This window comes from Scomber japonicus, chromosome 20 (genome assembly GCF_027409825.1).
Source record: "Scomber japonicus isolate fScoJap1 chromosome 20, fScoJap1.pri, whole genome shotgun sequence".
Classification (NCBI taxonomy): Eukaryota; Metazoa; Chordata; class Actinopteri; order Scombriformes; family Scombridae; genus Scomber; species Scomber japonicus.
This window is the reverse complement of record NC_070597.1, coordinates 8,580,289-8,604,548: the sequence shown is the minus strand read 5'-3', so window position 1 is coordinate 8,604,548 and position 24,260 is coordinate 8,580,289. Positions and strand designations below refer to the sequence as shown.

Here is a 24,260-nt window from a genome sequence, read left to right as displayed (position 1 = left end):
CACCCATATAAAGTGAATTTGGACTTGAATATACAGTATACTATTTTAACTCATTTGAATAATTTTGAGTTTCGTGTTGCAGCGAGGTTCTTTTGTTGGTTTTGTTTACTGTACACAACTTTACAGGAGCGCACAAACAACTAGCAGGATGTGTCAGTCAGATATAGAGCATCTATACCCCTGAGAGCACAAAGAGGAAACAATGATTCAGAGCTAATTATAACTTTAGAAATCTAGATCAGTCCAAGTACCCTACACTTAACTTTGCAGAGTGAAAATAACGTAAAATATCTCAAAAATTGCTGTACCGTTTCAGATTGCAGAAAATGTTACAATGACAATATTTTCTTTTTTATTCGATTCCCACATTGCAAAGTAATTTCTTATTTCATTGGTAAAAAACTTGACCTGAATCCTTTCTAACTTAACTGGTTTAGTTGCAGGTTTATTCTTTAATTAAGTTTATTGATTAATGAGCAGTTGTGAATATGGGTGTTGATTCCCATGTTTGTCACAGATCATGTAATATAAAGAATGCGTTGGCCCAAATATTCAGATCAACCTGATTGTAAAATGTGAAAATAAAAAAACATGAAATCCATCCACTGAAGCATAATGCAAATCCCACATTTGCTTGTCAATCAGTCAAGGTTTCAGTTCTTCAAACTGGTTTTTGAGCTGCTCATCACCCGTAATACAAGCTAATTTTGGTCTTCTTGAGATGATTTGCTACCCATTGTTTGAATAACACTCAACTCTCTGCTCCTCACATATAAAACAACCCTTACTTATTATAACTTTTTACTTCCAGAGAAAAATACTCTTTATATTCGGGCCAATATGGCACACAGTTGATATAAAAAGTGAACAAAATAATTGATCAGATACCTGCCATATGAATATTTGATTAATCTGTTACTTGTACCTACCCCTAGTTTTAAACCACCAAAATGAGAAATGATGTGAACAATTCTAAAATCATACCATAACTGCAGCAAACAGAACAAAAAATGAATAATTTTTCTTAATATTGTAAAGCTGTATGATACAACTATTGCTGTGCATATCTACTCTTAAGTATAAATATGTTGTATAGATAAATATAAATCTTCTGCACTGCATCTTTTTCTAAACCATAACCTAGATGCATATTAAAGTACCCACATGCATATGAATTGCCAACAAATCCTCAGGACCAAGAAAAGTCCTCCTGCAACTTGCTACAGATGTCAACATTCCTGTCCATGGGCAGGTTTGTAAATATATCACCTCTGATATTGTGAATGGGCACTCTGTTAATACACAGGAGGTGTTTCAGAGCCCTGAAAATAAGCAGGTGAGGTGTATCTCATTATGAAGCCACAAGGAAACATTGGCCGCTTTAACAGGGAGTGAGGGTGTGGGTAACAGGAGGGGGCATTTCCGATAAGCGGGCAGACCCACCACTACCAGCAACCAAACCTCCCACACAGTTATGGGTCACCTGAACCACACAGACCCCCCACTTCCATAACCACAGTGCCAGGCAAAGCAGGAAACAGAAAAACAAAAAAATAGCCAGGACATTTTTTCGCTTAACCACTGCAGTGAAAGCCAGCTTTACACCTCACACACTGTCTGCCTACACCACTCACTGAATCACACCACATGTGTTGAATGGGAGGTTATCTACAAATCTTGTTTTAGCACTTGCACACTTAATGAGAAGTGTAAATGTTGTTTCATATAATTCACAAACATAACCTAGTAGCATTATGTGAATGCAGTGAATCCACAGAGCTGAGATCCTTGTCTGCCTCAGCTATCATACATCAAGCACAGCACAGCAGAGAATGAGGGTGATACTTAGAGTAACCTTTCCATGTAAACTGCATTAGACACCATGAGGGGAATGTACTACTGGTTCCCAACCAACAGTATTCAGCTTGTGACTCCCAAAATCAAAGCAGTGTCTTATCACTCATATATCTAAGGGTTAACACCATGTCAACCAAAGAGTGATGAGTTTTTTCTGTTTTATTTGAATATTTTTTGAGGCCTAAAGAAGTAAATGTATCCAGTAACTTGACTACTGGATAATCAAGTGACTTGTTTCTGAAAAAAAGAAAATAATACACAAAAAACAACTGCATATAAGTCCAAATGTTTCTCTACTGTGTAGCTCAATACAGTCACCGAGCACTTTATCAGGAACACCTGTGCAGTCTAACACAATCCTATACAACAGCCCTGCCATAAATTCTACTTTTACAAAGCTTATACATTTTCAGTCATTGTTGACAATGTCAGAAAGATGATCATTCTACTTTATGTGTATAATATAATTTATGGAGGAGGTATTGGTTTACATTACATTGCACAGGTGTTCCTAATAAAGTGCTTAGTGAGTGTATAGTTTGTGTATGTGTGTGTGTATAGTGTGTCATGTGGGACAATGAGTTTCACTTCAGATATCAATGTTTAAATGGCCTGAGAGCAAGATAACAGTAATGTGAACATTCCTAACACCATAATGTAATATTAGCCTAGCATGCAGTTTTGCAGTTTCCAAGAGCAAAGACCCATAGCAACAACATGGGGACAAACATGCAGCAGAACCAATTTAACCCATAAGACTCTTTATGGGCAAACAAAAAGTACCATATATATTTTGCCAATACTTTAAAAAAAACCTTCATAATGCAACCATAAAAATAAGCTCTGAAATTTAGCAGCAAATGCCAACTCATATAGCCTAGCATAAGCAGGAGAATATAAGCATTAGCAGTCAGCTACCAACTTAATGCTAACACACAAACACCAACACAGCAGAGTGAAAGCATCAACTCACCATATGCTTGACGTTAGCAGAAGCACTCAGTAGCCTCAGTGGAGAAGTGAAGCAGTGGTATTTGGCTCCTTAGATGAGTAAAACCTTTTGGAAGAGAGTTGTAGTCCCCAAAAAAAAAAAAAAACCCTCAGACTTAAGGCTTCAAACGCACCTGTGCGGCCTGCAGCTCATATGACTGCAGAATGAAGCAACAACATCACGCAGAAAACATTATTTGCTCCATAAAGTAGACCCCAAACGACATAATTAAGCTTTTTCCAGCCTAGCTTACATATAATATGCTACATTAGCAGTAACCAGCAAACAGGGACTCAAACAGCAGGTGGAGCATTTAAAGCTTTAAAACCTGCTTTACTATAAAAAAAAAAAAAAAAAAAAAAAAAAGTTCCGGTATACGTTCAAGCAGTCCTTTGCCTGAACTGTCTAACCTTAAAGGGTCAGTTCACCCAAATGCTAAAGATATATTATATAAGGCCTAGTCTAGCCTATATTATATTCAGGCAAAACATTCAACAGTAGCTTTTTTGTCTTGTTTTCAACCAAAGAAATCGTCCTTGAATGGACACTGTTTCCATAAAGATAAAATGCTGTTGATTTTTTAGGGTCCTTAAACTTATTTTATCAGCCCCTTTGTCTGAGTAGTGGGAGCCTACATGAGCACAAGGTGTTTCCTGAAAAGTTTTGGTTATTTAACATTAGAATTTCTATTTTTTGCTTTTCCATGGCGTTCTCAATGGTTTGAAGTGGGCAGGGATTCAATTGGAAAAAGATGATGTTACGAACTTTGATTTATCAAATATGATTTGGTAGCATTTTATAACACTGTAATGTTATCAAACCACACCTACACAATAGTCAACCAAGCATATTAGCATTTTGAGTGTTAAACTATACATAAATAATATAAAATGTTTTTTGTCACACTGATTGTTGGTTATTCAGTCATAAGATGAATAAATAAATAAATCCCACGTAGGCCTACCTGTCAAAAAACAGGTGAACACACTTTTTCATTTAAGCGAATTGGAAGGTGTGTCCAAACTTTTGACTGGAACTGCATATTTCAGAACCAAAAGAAATACAAAACTATCTACATGTCCAGGTAGTAGAGTGTTTTTGATTGCTTTTCATCATATCACATTTATTGTACTGCTTTTGCTTTGTCTGTCAAAGCACTTTGTAAACTTTGTTTTTAAAGATGCTCTATAAATAAAGTTATTATTATTATATTGAACAACCCGAAGTAGTTTCATGTTCCTGGTAAATGACATAATAGTATGATCAAATGGGAAAATGGAAAAATGTTACTGTAGATTTTACTTTAGTGAAAGGAAGTAGATGCATTCATTGCATCTCAGAGAAGCCTCTGTCATACCCTTTAAAGATATTATTCATAAAATAAATTAAAAACACTTCAATTAGAATGTGTACATTTCCATTTGAATGATAAAACTCAAGCACAAAAACATCAGACACATAGGGGGTTTTGGTAAAATATATACTTATTTATTTATTTCTTCATACAAAGAAATATTATGAATGTTCAGTATTTAATCATCTAGAAACATCTGTTCCATTTTTCTCTTGCATTGTGTAAAATTAATTCCTTTGATGTACATACCACAAAATACTTGATTTACATGTCTTTTTCATTTTTGTACATACAGATCTGCTAGACTAAATACATATTATATGTGGGTAAGACAAACATTTCTAACATTTTTAGATCTCAAAACAGGTTGAATAAAACTCAACCATAACCAATGCAGCAACATGGAGTAAACCCATGAGTGCAAGTTTTATTTTTTTAATTATTTTTTTCAGATATTCCCTCAGTTACATGAACCTGACCAGATTTCAAATGCAGTACTCCATTGCTTACAGGGAAAATGCCAGGAGATAAAGTTTCTTTCCAGAATGTGACAGCTTGGTAAGAGAGACCATCATAAATGCTTTTTTTTTAATAATCAAACATTGCACTAAGGAGGGAAGAGGGGGATGAAGGCTTTCTCCGCATAAATTCTCACAACTCGCACAGACACATTAAAAGTAAAGGATAGCACAACGAAAATACAGTGTAACAAGCCTCCATCTCCCTTGCTACCGACCATTGGTTTGAGGCTAAACCAGATAGCTGGCTTCTGCTGGACAATAAGAGAAAAACAGGTGATTTCTGGTCATCATCTGTTTTAATGACAGGAGCAGGCTAACTGTGTTGGATTGGATAGTTAAAGAGGCACAACATTTCATTTTTTTTACTTCAAAAGGAAAAAACAATCAAATTGAACTGACAATATGTGACAATCTGACCTTTAAAATTGATTTGAGGGACTTGTGTTAGGAAAGGTTGTGTACATTCAGTCTTAAACACATGAAGCCCTCCTTTAGACGTTAATATTCCCTTCCCATTATCCCTGCATTTTCATAATGGCTACCACATTGAGCATGCATAGCGTAGCACAGCATAACTTAGCATCTTAGCATAGCATGGCAGCGTCCCTGTGCCTTTATAATAGCGTGCCACCCACTGCAAAGAGATGGCGCTGCACATCAAAGAATGATAACTGCGCATTTTATGCCTCTTGCATATCAAGAATTGAAGTAGAAAGGCAAAAACAAAGAAGCAATGTGGGGGGATGGGAGGGGGGATGCAGAGATAGCAACTTAAACTAAAACATGATATCAACCCAAGTTTTTTTTGGCAACGAGAAGAGAGTTGAAATCTGTCAAGGAAAGATGAGACGTGTGAGGATGGCGAGGGTGAATAAGGCATAAAGTATATAGGCCATGGACGATGGCACATGAGGTTTTTCTGATGACACGAGAGAGGTTAGACACTGAAACCCTGCCTGAGGCATTTCTTGCTGTGCTGAGAGTGCTTCACAAAAACCTTTCCTCTTCCTTTGATCTTTTTTGTCTGGGATTTAAGACGGGGCCTGGCGGACTTCTTTTTGAAGAAGCGCTATTTCATTGAGGCGAGGCCTAGTTGTTGTTTGTCTGTCATCTTTTCTATCTTCATGCTCCATTTCTGACAGATATGGCTCTGCTACCTCACGCAAAGATTTTCCAGCTTACTGTGAAAACAAGGTAGTCTGTACACTCCCCCTGACCCGTGGTGCTCCAGCTCTGCTCTCCTCAACAAATCAAATGCCTCTCAAGGAAATTTGATTGAGACTTTGTGTGACCTTTGAACTGAGTGGATAGGGCAAGAGCCTGGCTCTGAGCCAACACTGCTTCTAATGGGGAGTAAGAGAGTGGAGGCTCCATCGATCTGCCAGTTACCTTTACCCGATTAGCATAATGTTAACACGGGCCCTTGTGCGTTCCAGGATAGGATTTAACATTTGATAGATGGGTCATTCATTAGAGCAGGCAGCAGGAGCACCAAGAATGAAAGGGCAGCTGTATACTTTAAGCATGAGTGACACAATGAGGATCAATTAGGTCTATTGATCTAACTGTTATTGAGTGGAAAGGGACATGAGGTCTGCTGCTTAGGCCAATGCCAGTGTAGGAAAACTGCATTTCCAAATGTAACTGGAGGGTCTGTATTTTAGTGAAACACCTTATAGAAGAATGACTCTCAGAATGACAGGGTTTGAAAGAATGAAGTTATGATGCATGTATGAATGAGGATGCACATGAATAGATGTTCTCCACTTCTCTGTGAGCACTCTGTACCCGTAATATGGTGCTTTTTACTAGGATTTTCCACCTTCATTTCTTCATCAGTCATTGCCATTTTGAAGCACCTATGCTATAAATCCACTGAGTTTACAGGACCACAAGGGAGGAGCGAGAGAATTCAAAATTAAAATGAGGAATGTTAAAAACAACATGTGGGCCAGATGTTATGTACAGTTATGGTTAGGCAGCTTAGTGAATTAATTGCTTAGAAATAAAAATAAATTATTATAAAATAGATTTCTGTACATTTTACATATATATAGCAATATCTCCACATCTTGCCATTGAATTACAGAGAAAAAAATAACTTCAACAAATGAAAAAAAAAATTTAAAAAAATGTCTCCCATGATTTTCACATCAATCCCAACCAAAGTTATGTCCCGTCATCTGGTAGAACTTCATGTTGAAGGGTCTGTAGAAGTCCCGTAGCCTCTGCACCACCTCAGGGTTAATGTTCGGGTGGGTCCGCCCTTTGGTTTTACCCAGGCAGTGGGGCTTGCTGCTGCCTTCTGCCTTCTTGAGGCATGGGAAACCCTTGGTCTGGTTGAAGTAAAAGTGTTTGTCTGTGATGATCCTCTTGAGTCCCAGGAAGTCCTGCACGCGGCCCAGCTCTCCGGCCGGGTCACTGATTAGCCGCTCGCCGCTCACAAACAGGATCTGGCCCATGGGGAAGTACTGCAGCCAGTTGTCCAGGTGCTTGGCGTAGATGCCGATCTGGATGGCGCTCCATGAGGTGTCGATGAGCCCCGTAGTCCTGTTTTTGAAGGTGAGGCTCTCGAAAGAGGGAATGTCAGGCTTCTTAGACAGTGTCTGTGTGTAGTCTGAGATAGCCCTGGTGACGGGGTCCCTCACTACGACGATCAGCTTGGTGTCCCGGGACATGGCGGAGATCCGGGCTGGAGCCTCCCTGGTTACAAAGTAGCTGGGGGTTTTCTCCATGGTGATCTGTCCCTCTAGGGTTTTGGGCATTAACTCCCTGAAAAAAATGAGAGAGGACACAAAAAGGAGGTTAGGAGAAGGTGGAGCAAGACCTTGCATAATGCAATCAAGTTGATGGAGTGTACTGTGTTCTGTAATCAATGACTCACTGAGCCTGCTTAGCCTTATTATAGGGCTCAAAAACCTATTAGTGCAGGCAGCTCTCCAATATCAACATGCTCACTCACTCATAAGATATCTCACTTCTGACAGAAAGCAGAAAACCCTTATTGACTGCACAATCAAGCACAGGGAAGCATTTACAGGAATTTCTAAAGAAGACTAACCCTGAATCTAACCATATTAGGGATTTGGGATTTTCCGCCTCTGCTCAGACACCTCAATCCTCCCCTTTCTAACTGCATCTAACCTGCTCTGTTAATAATTTTCAAAGTGAATAATTTGTAATCATCCTTATAATGTATTTTTAATAAATTATCTCACAGCATGTGCAAATTTCATTATCTGATGTGTCTTTCTTGAGCTCATCTTTCTCCATACCTCACAGCTGGATGTAATACTCCAAAGTGGTCAAGTTTAATCAAAATCCACCCTTCCTCTTCATAATATCAGGGCCAAAAAAACACACTCTGCCTTGCTGACTCAGGCATAGTTGTGCCACAGTGCCCCACCCCCCCTTCCGGCCCACAAAACATAAAAAATGCTACTTAAAAAAATGCTACGGTGCTGAAAGATGATGAGGCTTGTTTCAGAAAGGGAATCTGTTTTTGACAAGAGTGGGTTTGGTTTTGGGTAAGGGCTAGCTGATGGGCTTTACACAGATATGTTACATGCAGACATATAATCAAGAGGTACTTGAGAACAACTAGTTTTGAAGAAAACGTGAACATGTTCCTCTCTCTCAGCATTAGGTTTCAGAATTGGTGGCCGACCGCAGACTCTAGATTATGGTGAAGGCGATAAGAGCGGTTTGACTGACATTGGGACTTGGATCACCTTTCTGTCTTTGGCCCCTGCACTAGTAAGAAAACTAGCCTGTGATATACATGGGATTAAATGTGTTTCTGGTATTGGGTGGATGGGCGGTGTTTTGGATTATGGACTGGAAACTACAACAGTTAATTCTGTTTTGTTACAGTATCAGTTCACTTAAAAAGAAAAAAAGAAAAGCACATACAGTCACTCTAGCAGGAAAAAAAAATCATGGAACACACTGACAACCAAAACAGAAAATATGCAGTTTAAAGCACTCAAAAGAGGAAGAAACAATGTAAGGGAGAGATAACCGAGGGCATTGGTCTATCAGGGTGAACACACTCTCACAGATAAGACTCCAGTTAGTCTGTTGTTACTCTGAGCCTTGCCTTTGTTGTTAAGGCTAGGGTACTGATACACTATTGTGTAGACACTACTATTGTAGTGGACCCCATTCAATCACTGTGTAATCCTACACAGAGAATTTACACAGCGAGAAAGGTAAAAGACGTTGAAACTACAATGTTAGACACGTTTCCTGTACTCACAGAGGTCTGTAATGCTCGATTCTTCCCCAGAGCCTCAGCTATTCTTCAGAAATATTCTCTAAAAGCTGGAATGTAGTTCATGTCCATCTAGCTCATGGCTAATTCATGTAACACCGGCTCTCCATTAATGCAAGAACCCAAGAAAAAAAAAGGGAATGGTGAGAGAGGAGAGAAAAAATCCAGGGTAACTTCAGGTAACCAATAAAATGCATTATGGAAATGGTGTTGGCAGATTTGTGTAATCCTAATGCCATGCCAGTGATCTAATTATGATAATATCAGCTTGATTGCTGACACATCAGAGGGGTGAATGGCTTAGATATGGGGAAAAGCAAGGCAGCTCCAAAAGCTCATTAATAGCCTATTGAAATCAAAACAGATACAGCATGTGGTTTTATGCAAGAGCATGACAGATCTTTGTGCCAGCAAACCATTTCTGGAGATACAAATGCAAACAACACATTTCGAGCACATGCACGTTCAAAATTATCTGCTGCAACTTACAACTGTTTATACAGCACTCTTGAATATCTTCAATGAAAAGTGGAATATAAAACAAAACATGCTCGACTTAAACTGCACGTCATTCGTCATTCTTCCGATGCACAATAGTGATAGTGCCTGCAAGGTTTTTTGTCATTCCTTGTGCTAACATACAAAAAGAGTCCAGAGCCAACACAGAAGAGGCAAATGGCTTCCCATCTAATCCGATTTCAACATGACAATGCGGCATAGAGATAGGGAGGAGGCCTGAGTTACAATGTGCATAGTGATAGATTATGCTGATCCAAGCTCAGGGAATCCTTTAAAAAAAATCAAGTGTTGGGGGTTGCAGGAGCATAAAACAAGGAGATGGCTGGACAGCGACGAAGAAAGGAAAGTGGTGAGGAAACCCCTAAAAAAGCGCCAAATCCGCAAGAAGAGGCCCCCTAATAAAAAATCCCCACCTCTGACTTTGCCCACTCCCTTTGCCAAAAGAGGTAAAAACAAGGCAGGAAGAGAGAAAAGAGAGGAGAGGAGGGGAATTTTAGTGGGACAAGTAGCTCTTGGAGAAACAATGCCTATTATGCTCTTTTTTGATTTATGAGGTGCTGCTTTTAAAGATTCCGTCAGCAAACAGGCAATTCTGTGACACTGGGCTCCTCTTTTTTCTTGCTTTTCTTTGAAAGTGAGCCATTGTCCCTGAGCGTTGGGGTGAGCAGGGCAGTGGTCAGGGCAGAGGGGCGGGGATGGGGGCAGGGTGGAGAGGGGGTGGCAGCAAGAGAAGGAGGGTTGGCGGGTGCTTATCGGGGCTTTATAAAGGCTATGTAAAGGATATAGATTGAGTGGAGCACTTCTCCGGCCTTCTCAGCCTCGAGTGAGAGAAGCCTTTTAGGGGGTGCTTGAGTGGAACGTGTGCCGAAATTGCCCTGCAAACATCACCCTGTCCCATTTTAGATACAGAGGAGTCCACAGACTTCTACTGTCTAATGTGGGAAACAGGCCAGTAAAAACTATAAATCCCTAACTTGACCTCAAATATCACAAATCAAAACTACTTCCTTCCTTACTCGTACTTTCACATATGTATCTTTCGTCCTCCATTTGTCCCTGCACCTTTGTCCATTGAGAATATTTCCAAGTTGAAAGACATGCCAAAAACAGCAATAAGACACAAAGCAGAAGCCCTTGTCACATGACAGCATCAAACAGAGGCCGGCAGAGTGGCCCTTTGGCCTGTGTTTTAAAGAGCCCTCATCCCACCAGAGATAAACGGCAGGCAGGAAAAGGGTTATTTCTGTCTGATGCTTCTGCCTCCCTCCTGTCATGTTTGATTTGATGATAACAGGCTGCCACTGAGCTGTCTGTGTCACAGAATCCCTGACAAAATGACTAGTTTGCACATAGACAATAGGCAAAAGCTATTTGGCGTGTGTCCGTCGATTTTCTATTTGATACAGAGCTCTCTCAATTGTCTCATATGTCTGGAAGTTGAAAGGATTTGCATCTCAAATTAGGGTTTGTTTATTTGAATATAGGCAAATCAGAGTGCATTTTGTGTCAACCGGCAAAGGGAGGGTGTAACTTTACTCTTATGGGCATTTAAAGCGGAAGCTGTCTGGTTTCTATGGCTTGAAGACCCTGGAGTGAGTGTTATCTCCTCGTGGGAGGTAACATGGTAGAGGATAAATGGGCTACATTCATATAGTGCCTTTTTAGCCTTTCGAACACTCAAAGCACTTTACAAAACATGCCAGCATTCATCCATTAGCACACATTCATACACTGATTGTAGAGGCTGCAATGCAAGGTCTGAACCTGCTCATCAGGAGTTCTAATGCTCTAATGCTCAGTCACACACACATAAATACACACACACACACAAACACACACACACTTAAGGAGCAATTTGAGGTTCAGTATCTTAAGTCTGCGATTAACCTGTATAATAAGCAATAAGAGAACATCAAACAAATCAACCACTCAATATACCCAACATGCCTGAGTTTCATTTAGATTAAGGTTTTTGCCACCACTTCGGTCTCTCCACTCTTCGCCACATTCTCCTCTCCATTGATCCCCAAGGTTCCCTCGACCCCTGGCAATCAGTCCTTGAGGTCCGATAGCAAAGTGACACTTCACAAGTGGGAAGAAGGAGAGGGAGGAAATGAGGGAAAGCACTGAAAGACCCCCTTTCTTCTCTAAGGGCCTCTTACCCAAGCCCTTCACATGAACCAATGTGTTGGACGTACAAGCATTTTTCAGGACTCACAAAGAAACATCTTTATTTCTTATTTGACGATAAGCATCTTGAGCACCACTCATTTGTTCGAGGTCAAACATGTTGTACATTTGATATTTTCAAGCTTGGGAAGTTAATTCAAGCAAAATGCATCGGTTTGCAATCTGATACTTTTTTGCTGTCTTAGAACCTCTACAGAGATGATACATACAGATGTGGAAGGTTTATTGCATGAATTCATCAGTATGGATGAGTCATTCATGAATAAAAACACTGTTCCTGTAAAGCTCTCAGGTCACAGTAGAGGAAGCCTACATGCTATGAAATGGAACTGACTGAAGAGAGCAACATGTTTATGTAACACATACACACACACAAACATACACAAACGCATCAGACCATGGTCACTTTTGGGGATATTACATTCATTTTCTGGAGACTTACCCTCAGCCTAACCATAACCACTACTTGCCTAAACCTAACCTTTACCCTAACACAGCTTTTTTTCCCCCAATTGGACAAGCTGTCCGCAATTAACTGGTCCTAAGTCTGAAATTTGTCCCCAAAAGTAGCCTATAACAGACCACACATCATACACACACACAAACTACGGCTAGTACTGAGGGAGGCGGGCTCACTGAATATTTTTAAAGTAGCATTTAAGCACATACAGAAGCCAGACGTTTTGAAATATACTCCAATGTGCCTGGAGTCTGACATTATATTTAACCACAGAGCATGACTTTGGCTGTAAATTACAAAGAATAAAGAAGATGGTTTATGGTGAAGTCTGCCTGGGCCACTCCAATGCAGGGAGGGAGAAGAGCTACGGCTGCAGTTACAGAAGTTTCATCTGGTCTCTCTTTCAAGCACTTGGAGTGGAGTCCAGGTGTTAGTATGTGGCCACTTAGAGCTTTTTGACAGTTCATTTCCTGGCTGAGAAGACCCAGAGATCCCTGCTTAAAATTGAGATATTGCAGGAGTGTATACTAAACGGGGGGTAGGAGGGTCAGTGTATATCTGTATTGTATGTCACTGGTTATGTGTTTTGGTGTATACGGTGTATACATGCATGCATATCTTTGACCCTACTGTTGTATCTGTATCTTTCACACCGGCATGTAAGTTAACACCCAACACTTGCAACATAATGAACTCTAAGTGATGCTACAGCTTCATCAAACTGATCAGAGTCAACTGTCAGTGTTCCTCCCAAGCCTGTGGTTTCAAATTAACAGGCTTCACTGAATAATGGTGTCACTGGAAACTAAGGAAGGTGGTTGAGTGGAAGCCCCCTCCGAATGATCTGTCTGCACAAAGGATTAATAATGCAGGCTAGCCTAGTATCACACACCCAGACCTGGATGGCGGGGCACTGCATGAGAAAAAAAGAGGGAGGAGTGCTCTTTAAAAGCTCAATTCCTCCTCCAGAATACTGCGAAATCTGTTGTCAAAGTCACCTGTCAGTATAAATGGAACTATTGCAGACTGTGGGAGATCAGACTCCTCCCATATAGGCGTTAGTTTGACAGTAATTCATTTCCACTAACAAGATCTTCATCAACAGGAGACAAGGGAGGCTGTGGGAAATGACCAATAAGCTCACAACAGGGTCTTAGGTCAGGCTATAAGAAGAGGCTACAAGTTTAAGAGTTCCCAGAGCAACATATACCAAGTTCAACGAACTGGTAGGAGTTTACGTCTTGTTTTTTGCTCAGCGACATTCTGACATCCAGACTCTTTACTGCAGAGCTCATCGGGTTGATGAATGCAGCTCCCAGATCCTTAACTTCATCAAGGCATTGCACTATGTCAGAGCGGCCTGGGAATCTACTGACCCTCCATATAAACAAAACAGTTAAGACGACAGACACAACTCATCCATCCATCATTTTTCACTGGAACCGGGGAGTCATGCGCCACATGAGTGGAGCATTTTTTATCGTAGCGTCTCCTACAACTCGAGTGTGTGTGAGAGAGTGTGTAGGAGAGGGAGAGTGAATGACAGAGGGAGGAAAGACAGGGAAGAGGGAGAGAAGGGGAGTTAGGCCTTGTGGTTACAGACCATCCATCCAGACTGGTTTTGGGCTCATACCCAGCCTGGTTTTGGAGGCAACATCAGACACAAGTAAAGTAGAGTAAATAAATAGAGAACAAACCACCACATATAATGCCATGGACTACATGTCAGACACCCCAACAGCATATTACACCCAGCCACATCCTAAGATACCCCCCTCTGTTGTGTCCTGAAAATACTTAAAGTGAGGTTGAGACATTTTACTCTTAAACCATCGTGGTTGCCTTGCGATGGGTAGCATCGCACAGGCGTGACAAGCATAAATTATTAAATTTAATACATAACTATAATTTTTCTTACTCAGAAAATCTGTTTTAAGTATATTTGTTGCAATTTGGCACCTTTGAAAAACAACACAGGAATGTGTGGAGCCATAAGGGTTCTAAGGCTCAAAACCACATCGGCCTGTGGCCATCGACGGCTGTCTGGAATTACTGAGTGTTAATAACCCTGCAGTGAAGCGAGGGAGCCCACCATGTGGTATAAATAAAACAGAGGAGTTGGTGAAAGGGATGGTAGAGGGTAGAAAGAAGAAATACCTCCTCCCTTCCTCTCAAGAATGAGCAACATCACGCCTAGAAAGATGTCCTTTCTTTATTCCAGCTTTTAAAGGATGTTGCACGAAAAGCCTCATTTTTCTGGCTTTACAACAGGCAAAAAAGATCCCATCATTTTGGTAACATCTGACCACTTTGTTTGACATGCCCTACAAGATGAGTCACCTGACACTGCCGCAACGATCGGGCCACTCATTGTGTGCGCCTCACGCCACTCGCAAACATGCCAGCGGACACAATCACATCACTCTTTGAAATCGGCCCACTTGGCGATATTACCCAGAATTTGTTTAGGGCTAGTAATCCTCACTAATCAGTGTGTTTACTTTGGTGGTTTGCTGAAGGTGTTAGCCCAGAACTAGCCACACATTCCACCACTCCATCAGCATCAGGCTGCGACAGGCTGACATCTCAGGGCGAAATAAACCGATGAACCATGAAAGGATAAAAAACAACACGGCAAACAATGAAAGGCTGCAGGTGAAGACTGTGTATAAAGTGTGAGTGTGTATGTGTGTGTGTGTGTGAGCATTTCTGGGTACTGTTGTGTTGGTGTGCAGGCAGAATCAGCCATTCTGACTGATTTCCTGACACTTGACATGCACCAAGAGGCACATGACTCCTTGATCTAGCTACAGCAAAGATGAATAAAAGATGAAACAGACTCGAGAAGAACATACATGCCACCACCCCCCACTCCCCAGACGCACACACGCAGTCACACACATGCACACAGAAAGACAGAGAGGGAGCGAGCGAGCTACTTTGCATCCTGTTTGAATTAGCTTTCATCCGTAACTGGCTGCACACCTTTTTGAAGACAGGTGAACTACAAAGTACGAGAGAGAGAAAGAGGGGGATTTCCTTTCTACTATATGTCACTCAGTGAGCAGAAAACCATCTTCCTGTGTGTTTGAGCTGTTATTTTGCTTCCATTACTCACACACACTGCAGCTGTTCTGCAGGTTAATGGTTTACAAATTCCTGAAGACAGCCTGCCTCCCGAGCGAACATATAATTAGCTAAATAGAGTAACGATAGCACCAGTTGTGACAATTAACCTGATCCTTTCAGAGATGGAAAGAGTGGCAGCAGCAGTCCTGAGGCGATCCAACAGTTTTCTTTGGATTCGAGCCTAGATGTTGTCTCCTACAATATCTCCAAGCACCCCGAAGACAATATAATTAATAATAGGCACCGTGTCAACCATTTCTGATGTAAAAAACTACTGCCAAATACAGACACCGGAGCTCCAAGTTCAAGGTTTCATTCTTTTATTCAGGGAATGCCGAATAGCTGCAGATAATAGGTCGTTGACAAATGTTTTCACTCCTGTGCTATATTTCTATCAGTAAGCCTATTGATTCAAAGTGAAACAAGATCTATTGTAACTCTGTGCCAGAGAGGTAGCTATTGTGTGAAGGGAGTAAAGACAACCAACAACAACAACAATTTTGCCCTTTGTCAGAATATTTTTGTAGTAGTTTTCATCAGCAGCTAAATAGTCTTGTTTCCTTTTCACTAGATATCCATCACTTTTTATCCTTCTTTCTTTCATTTCAAATTAGAAAGTACTCTAATAGGATACAGTATGTATTTATATGTTGACAAATCATGACAATAATGATAAAAAAAATAATGATAACAAAAAGCCACTAGTTCCAAGGCCCACAAATAAGCTTTGCTGCATCCAAAGACACAGAGTGGAGTTTCCAAGACTGCCTGGTGATTCCTATGAGTCGAACAAGGTGGAGAAAAAACTACACACGGTGGATAATAATTGGAATTGAGTCGAGTTTGGCCAGGTTGTCTCGGAGTTGAGCTGAAGTTCTTACGGCTCTTATGAGAGAGCCCAACAGCTCTGGGAGTTCATCTAAATGGAGAGAGTGACTAGTGCCGAGCAGCCGCGGTGCAGAGAGACAACTCAAGGCTTCTAATGAGCTCTGCTCTTTTACTGCCAGGCTAATGGAAACCTCAGGAGACCTCAATCCCCCCCCACCCCCTCTCTCCCTTTCTCTCTCGCTCTGTGTGTGTGTGTGTGTGTGTGTGTGTGTGGTGTGTATGTGTCCTCTCTCTCCCAGAGGCAGTCACACTCTCCAGCACCCTAATGGCTACCTCTGGGAGTTAATACCTGGAACAAGTGAAGCTTTACAGGTTTACTGTCATCACTTTTCTCCTCTTCCTCCATCTTCTCCTCCACCACTACAGATTTGTTTTCTTTTCTTTGGAAAGCAGAAAGGAGCTCCCCAGCTAACCTATCTTTAACAAGAGTAACAGCAAACGATTAACAAAGCTACATTAGAGTGTTTGTTTCCCCCCAACCTGCAGGGGAACCTTTTTTAATATGCTTAAGAGTGTTTATTTAGCAGCAATGAATGACCATTAACTCTGGAGGGAGGATGTCTGGTTCTGTTCTGACATGTGTAACAACATCCAAATTATCACCTTGTTAAAAAGAGCCTAATTCACACGTAGCACAGAGGGAGGGTTTGTACACCGCTTTCTCCATCCTACGCTTCCTTTCTTTCCCCAGAATTACTTCATTAAACTTCTTTATGAGTGATTTTTATTGTTGTGGATCTCGAATTGTGTTTACTTCACCCTTAACAGAGGAGACAGAGCAGCAGTCGCATGATTATTCTGCAGGAGTGAATGAGCACAAATAATAGTCCACACTTTTTAAACCACATGTATTTGTGTGTGTGTGTGTGTGTGTGTGTGTGTGTGTGTGTGTGTGTGGGTGCTTTCCTATTTGCATCGACCCAAGGAGAAGTGTGTGAATTCAGGAGTGTTTGACAGAAAGTTCCTGTCAGGCTCCATGGCTTTTATTCTCAACTCCAGCAGGAGGTTCCTGTCTGTGGCGGCCATATTGTCCTCGCTAGTGTGGGTTGTGTTCACTGGAGGTGAGGAGGGGGGGGGGGGTGGCAGGCCACCACAGTGCAGCACTGCCACTCCCCTCTCCACAGGTCTCCCCTTTCACAATTAACCGCTCGTAATTTGGGGATGAAAGCCGCCTTTTCTCTGTTTCTCCACCCCTCAGTCACTCTCTCTTCTCGGTTGGCCCATGCCAGCTTAGGCAGCAGGGAGAGAGGGCCTCCGTCTTTCCACGCTGACCAAAGGCTTCTCTGGGAGAGGGCCACTCGTGGTCAGCGAGGCCTGCAGTGAGCCCCGCCCCGAATTGGACAAACCAAGCATGACATGTGACACTATTCTTACACACCAGCAGTGCAAGTGCACAGCTGGAGAATGGAGAAAGAGTGGTTCATTAGGGAGGGATTTGAGGATGATGTTTGGGGGAGGAACTGGGAGGTACTGAGGGAAAACTGGGTACCATTAATCCATTCATTTGGGAACTCAAGGTGGAAGTTTAGCCAACACAGAGGCATAGTTTGAAACTGCTTGTTTTTATAGGCTGTTGGCTGCCGCGGCTGAGGATTGGAACGGAGGATGTGAACCTGCTGTCAGCTGTACGGTCGGCTGGCCGGTTGCTTTGTCCCAGAGGAGACATGGAGTTCCAGGAATCAGGAAACAGTCGGAGCGCCAAAGTATCTAATCATCTGAATTCAACAATGTCCTCTCTAGAACTGTTACAGCCACTCAAAGATTTACTGCTCTTTGATTGTGACAAATGTAAAGTTTTCAAACAAAACTAAAGAATTGTCCTCATTTCCATAACTGCGCAGTCATACTATTGTTTTCGAACAGAAACAGCTATAAAATGCCCAGTGGGGCTTGTAGGTTCCAGCCGCTTTCTGTAGCTCTGCAGATGGTCAACACACAGACCCTGTCAGCTAGCAGACGTGGGTCTGACCCCAGTCAAAAGCTCTTAACCCATCTCTCCACATTACCTCCAATCAGCCCTGACCAATCAATACTGGTTATCCCAGAGGAGCTGGACCATGGTGACATTTGTGTACGCTGTCTGTGTGTCTCATTCTTTTGTGAACGGAGATGAAAATGATTTGCGGCTTCACAGCTGAGCCTGTCACAACCACGCAGCAGATACATCTCAGGACTCGTAACACTTTTCTATACCTTTCAACATAATATCCTGTGTTTGTAACAATGAAGAGTCTGATGCTTTTCACTGACCCTCTATAGAACCAGGTGGCCTCTTTTTTTTGGCCATTGAGAGGAAGGAAGGAGGGCGAGGTCATCGGCAGCAGAAAGTGGACGGGTCACCTACATGGAAATAGGAGCACCCCTGTGGTGAACAGATAAAAGGACGTGCACCCATCCAGAACTGTCCCTGACATGGCCAGGGGCAGCAGTCTGACTCCAGCTCAAGAACTACCAGTGGGGGTGGACTGGCTTTTAGATAACAGCTTTCAAACAGCGCAGACTTCCGTAGGCATCCTGAGTCTGATAGCGGAACGTCATTTTTTTTTTCTTTCTTCTTTTCAACAATGATCCACTTGTCTTTTTTGTTGTATGGTACTATGAGTAGCTTTTACAGGCTCTGCTTTGTGTGTCTGTTTACCTCCACAGTGTTTAATCACAGACAGGACACAAAGGTTAAGCAGAGAGACATCCTATTCAGTGACTGGAGCCTATAAGCTTAGATCATACACCACATCACACAAGGATGGAAGATTATATAGTTAAGTGTGTGGGCTCCAAGTCGTTTATTGCATTATTGGTACATGACAGTTAAATAACTTCACAACTAGAAGCAAACATTAATGATGATTTCTAAAACATTCCAGTAGAGTAATAATCTTCTTTGACCACAATAGCATAACATAATACTCAAACCACCCATACGGCCTTGAGTTGTATAACTAGACTCTCTCCAACTCTCTTGTTTAATGCTAAAGCCACTCTGAGGGAGGAGCAACAGCGTCAACACTGCCGGGCCTTGACAGCGAGCTGAGACCAGAGCCCGCGACACGACAGCAAAACCACAGTACAGTAATTATATATCAAAGCCCTTTCATAGCCAATAGGGCTAAATAGAATATGAAGAGAACGACATGTACCGCAGACTGACAGGACTAGATGAGGGCCGCAGTCAACAAGAGTTAGGAGTAAATAAAATAACCAGAAAACTGGAGCAGTGTGGAGAGGAAATAAGGTTGGCCATTTCAAACTGTAGATAAATAATTCAATGGATAATAAAATCAATAGTCTTGCATATTAAGCTAAAGCTAAAGATGACTGTGCTTTTGCTGCTGTTGCCCCTTGACCTACTATTTACTACTACTCTTACAAAGTTTCATGAAGGAAAGAAATGGCCATTTCATGGTTTTATAACATTATATTTTAAGATTTTGACACTTTGTTTCCTTGTTTTAATGTATTCTCTTTTCTGTATCTCTTCCTCCTTTATATCACTTTGTACCTCCTGTTTTGAAAAGTGCATAAAACATAACTTTTAATGCCTCAAATGACACAGTAGCAGATCAACAAATATACAACATGACTGAGGTCGTTGCTGCTGACCCTGAGCTCTATTAGACACCCTGCATGGTCTTTTAGGAATTAACTCATTGTATTTGCCTTTAATGTATGTGTTGAAGATAAGCACATTTTTTACTTATCGTTATCAGATAACATTAGTGGCACTTTCACCACGTCACTAAACAGGTGCGAATAGAAAATGAAAAAAATAATGAACCAATGTCCTTGCTCACATTCAGCATTCAGTCACACTGGCCTGTTGAGCGCTTATACTCGCTCTTTCTATGTGTGTGTGTGTGTGCTTCTGTTCCTCGGGACCAGTTCATGCATGACCTCACTGTGAAAATGTGCACCTCCTGATACAAGGACCCCTCGGTCAAAAGCATGAATCATGAGTTTGTGTTCAGCACAAATAAAAACTGTCAAAGTACACCAGAAATACACAATAAAGACTTGTTATCACCACCTCTATTCATTTTGAAACTTCTTTCCGTTGCCTTCCCAAGTCTTTTCTGCTCCCTCTATGGCTGCATTTACTTGCTGGAATTCCAGCTCTAAATGCACGTCCATTGGGGGAGGCAAAGATGGTGCAAGCTATAGTGTATGGCAGGGCGATTGTGCAAAATGAACAAACAAGAAGAGGTGAGTTACACAACTCCCGCACACACACATAACTGTCTATAACCGCCTCCATAAATGACCCTCACCGAAATCAGACCTTATTCCCACAGAGTATATTTCACTGACTTGCAATTCTGCCTCTTTCTACAACATTCCAAAGTTTTCTCCAAAGTCATCTCCAGTATCTACTCGTAATGGGACAGTTAGGAGGATCAGCAACGAATGAAGAATGATTTCCTTCCTCTGTCCATCCTCACTCGAGTGAAAGAACCCTAAAAGTTTTTTTTTTCCTCTACTACACACCCTGCCTGCACCAGCTGTCTCAGTGAGACATACATTTTTTCGCTGCAGTTCTTCCATAAATGTTTGTCTACAACCCAATCTGAGTGCACACAGTTTATGTCTCTGAGAAGAAGCAAACAAGTGAAAGGATTGTTGAATAGCATAACCACCACTGTAACGATATAGCCTACTATTACACCATACAATGCCATATATCACATTAAAAGAGACTGTGCTTTCTATATGAGGTTATTTCTTGGAATGCACAGCAAAGAAATGGATAAGCTATATTTTTTAGCTCTATACTAGTCATGAATTATTTACATGGCTTACAAACTATTAGATTTCATGGTTTAAAAAGTAGCAGACAGAAGTTTTCTTCCACGATCCCCTTTCCGAAAACACAAGAAATAGGTGGAAGTCTGGTTAGATAACAGCCAGCTACAAACTCAAAGCCAAAAGACCTGCAGTCAATCTGTGTTCCTATCAAAGCAAGCACATGGAAGTTTGTACAAATCAAGGAGCAGAGTTTTTATTTTGAATGCTGCCAACCCTTGGGTTCCCCATTTGTCCCCTTTTTTTCATACATTACTGGGGCCCTATTTAAGGGGTCCTGCATATTTAACGTGTAGAATAAGAGCTTGGAGTGAATCCGTTAATTCGGGCGGAAACAAATACATTTTTTAGTCAAATTAGAGTTTCATATATATATCAATAATTAGCGATTTTTAAATGGAAACCAAATACCTAATCAATAAATTGCCATCAGCTATGTATTATCCATAATCTAATTCTTCTTCTAAGTGAGCAGAAATAAAGACAGAAACGAGCAGCAGTGATATTATTCAGATTAAATCGTCACTAAAAACTATATTTAAATAAAGGAGGATTTGTATAAATCTGTGGTGTTGAGATTTACTCATTACTCGACAGTCCCTCAGCTCGTTATATTAACACTTTGTGATGTAAATGAGGAGGATAATGTTAGTTTGTTTCCCTCTTAAGACGTTAAACGGTTTTGTTGCGAGTTTTGTTCTAATTAAGGACCCTCACTTTGTCTTGCAGATCCCCTTTTCCTTGCAACGCAGGCCTGTGGAGGCCATTGACATAAGAATGGTCAACACCCATTCAGCTCTATTAACACTGTTAGGCTTAATATTCAACACCACAGAAGAGCTTTAGTCTCTTTTTTTCAATTCTCCAAAATCGTCAAACAAGTTTTAAAAAATTCACTTTCTTGATTTGATGTGAGATAAGTCACATTTATACAATTGTGCCATCTATGTTAAGCCTTGAATCACAATGCACTGGAGTGAAGTGTAAAACATGTTTGCTCGGTTGGATTCAGCCACACAAGCGATCACTCACATGTAACAGAGGTTTAGAGAGAGAGCTGAAATGAGCACAGCCAGGCTTTAATGTTAACCCTTCTACTGCAAATAAATCAGATTGAATTTATAAAGAAGTGTTCATAGTCGTAACAAACTATTCAAACCAAAGATATTCACGTTTTTTTAATTTGAAGAACAAGCCTGAGGACACATCGTCGCCAGGCTGCAGTGTTGCGCGGCGTCCAATAGAGATCACTGCACATCGCAGAAAGCAGGCCAGGCTGATCGTAATGTCCAACCGTGCAGCTTCATAATGTGACACAAGTCAGTACTTAAAAAAAATAAAATAAATATATCATGTAGGAAAAACCAAGTCTGTTATCACTTCTCTAAATTAACTACATACATTGATAGAGCACAATACGTTGAAGCGTGTAATTTAATGCGTAAATTGGCACAACACTGCGCCACAACCACACAACCAAAGTGTTGCCTGTTTTTTTTATTTAGCTTTAAATGTTTGCATTTTCTATTAAACTCCAAACTTGTTGAAAAAAGACATACATTTGAGTACTTTTATGAGCTCCAATTTAGACCCTTGTTAAACCAATTAAGAGATAATTAATTATAGTATGTAACTGTGTAAAGTCAAGACTTATAAATTGATCGAATTCGACACAGAAGTAAAATATTAAAACATGTATATTTGATCAATTGTTTCGCTGCTGTAGCTAATAATTGCGGACGGATCAATAGCCTAACAGCTTGGCTGTGTTGCAGCACTGCAATGCCAACTCCCCTATAAATCTGTTTTATAGTGAATTAAAATGATCTAAAATGTTTTAAGCAGTTATGTTTTCTTTTCTGATCATGCAGGCAAGCGCCAAATAAATTTTTTTTTTTTTACCTGTACCACTCCAGTCCGTTCTCATAGTTGCGGTCGAAGAAGTGCGGCTCCGCTCCTACGGCTCTGATGTCCGGATGAACCCGGAGAAACTCCAGCAGAGCCCGGGTCCCTCCTTTCTTCACCCCGATGATGATCGCCTGTGGCAGCTTTTTGCTCCCGGAGCCGTTGGAGAAGCTGGACATGGCGCTGGGCTCCGGGGCTCTCTTCTGCTCGCCCCCCATCTCGTCCCAGTCATCGGCTCTGTCTGTCTCCAGCTCGTTATTGAGCAGGTCTCTGGACACGGCAGTCCTGATGGACGGCTCCTCATAGTCGGTCTCTATATCCTCCCATGGTTGCGGTTTGGCCAACAGTCTGGACACCAGGTCCGTCCTGCTGCTCTCTGTCCTCTTGCCCACCGCAGAACCAGTCTCCTTGCCCCGGTAACTGTCCACCACCAAACTTGGCATGGTGGAGCAGTAGCCCACGCAGGAGTACAGCATGTATACCCAGATTAAAAACATGATGCTGAGCAGTATTAGTTTCTTCTTCACGGGGCTAGACCAGAAGGCATACAGGCTGTGACAAACCAGGCTATATTCCATAAGCCTCTCGATTGAAAATCATATCCCAGCGGCGCATATTGCCTAACTCACTCCCGGTGGCACCTCTGCAATCCTCGCAAAATTACGCACATGCTCACCTAAAAACTACAAATAAATAAATCTTACAAATAAAAATAAAGCACTAATCTAAATCTAATCGAGGAGAATTATATATCCAGGAATGAGAAGGCATTGAGAACTTGTTAATCATAGTTATGGCTGAAATGTGGGGAATAGTGGAGCAGCGACAGACGCACCGCTGCGCAGCTTCGGGCTCATCTCAGGTTTGTTAAGGCTGCTGGTTGAGCACCAGACCTTATAGAGAGACCGGAGGGAGAGTGACAAGGGCTTCAGCCAATAGTTGTACAGAAGTTAAATATGCAGCCGTTTGTTGATACAAGCAGACCAATCAGAGGGAAGCGTGGGCGGTCCTGGTCGTGGGATCCTCAGTATGGAGATGAAGCATGTGTGCGGACTCTGCTGAGAGTTTGGAAAACTTTCGAAATGGGCACAGAGGCCAGTTAACTCTTGTTTCTCATGTTCCGGCACAGACATACTGTTCAAATGCGTTCAGACGGCTTTACGTGTTTATTCCTGCACATTGACTTTACATTATATTACATTACATAACATTTCAGCGTGCGCGTGCCAACTTTTTTATTAGTCAAAAATAAACTTTGAAATTGGTTTCATTGGGAGTTTTGGAGATAAGGAAAAAAACGGCAAAATAAATAACAAACAGGCCTACATTAAAAAAAAAACATAAGTAGGCCTATTGTGTGATTTAAATAAAACTTT

General features: G+C 41.4%; 1 protein-coding gene across 1 annotated transcript; it reads right to left on the bottom strand.

Annotated features, from left to right (window-relative positions):
- Positions 1-4,314: 4,314 nt before the first annotated feature.
- On the bottom strand, positions 4,315-23,736 carry hs3st3b1b (heparan sulfate (glucosamine) 3-O-sulfotransferase 3B1b). Its single transcript, XM_053340867.1, has 2 exons — positions 22,882-23,736; positions 4,315-7,495 (listed from the first exon to the last, which is right to left on the bottom strand). The coding sequence occupies exons 1-2, from the start codon at positions 23,460-23,462 to the stop codon at positions 6,877-6,879; spliced, it is 1,200 nt and encodes a 399-aa protein (XP_053196842.1). The 5' UTR covers positions 23,463-23,736; the 3' UTR covers positions 4,315-6,876.
- Positions 23,737-24,260: the final 524 nt, after the last annotated feature.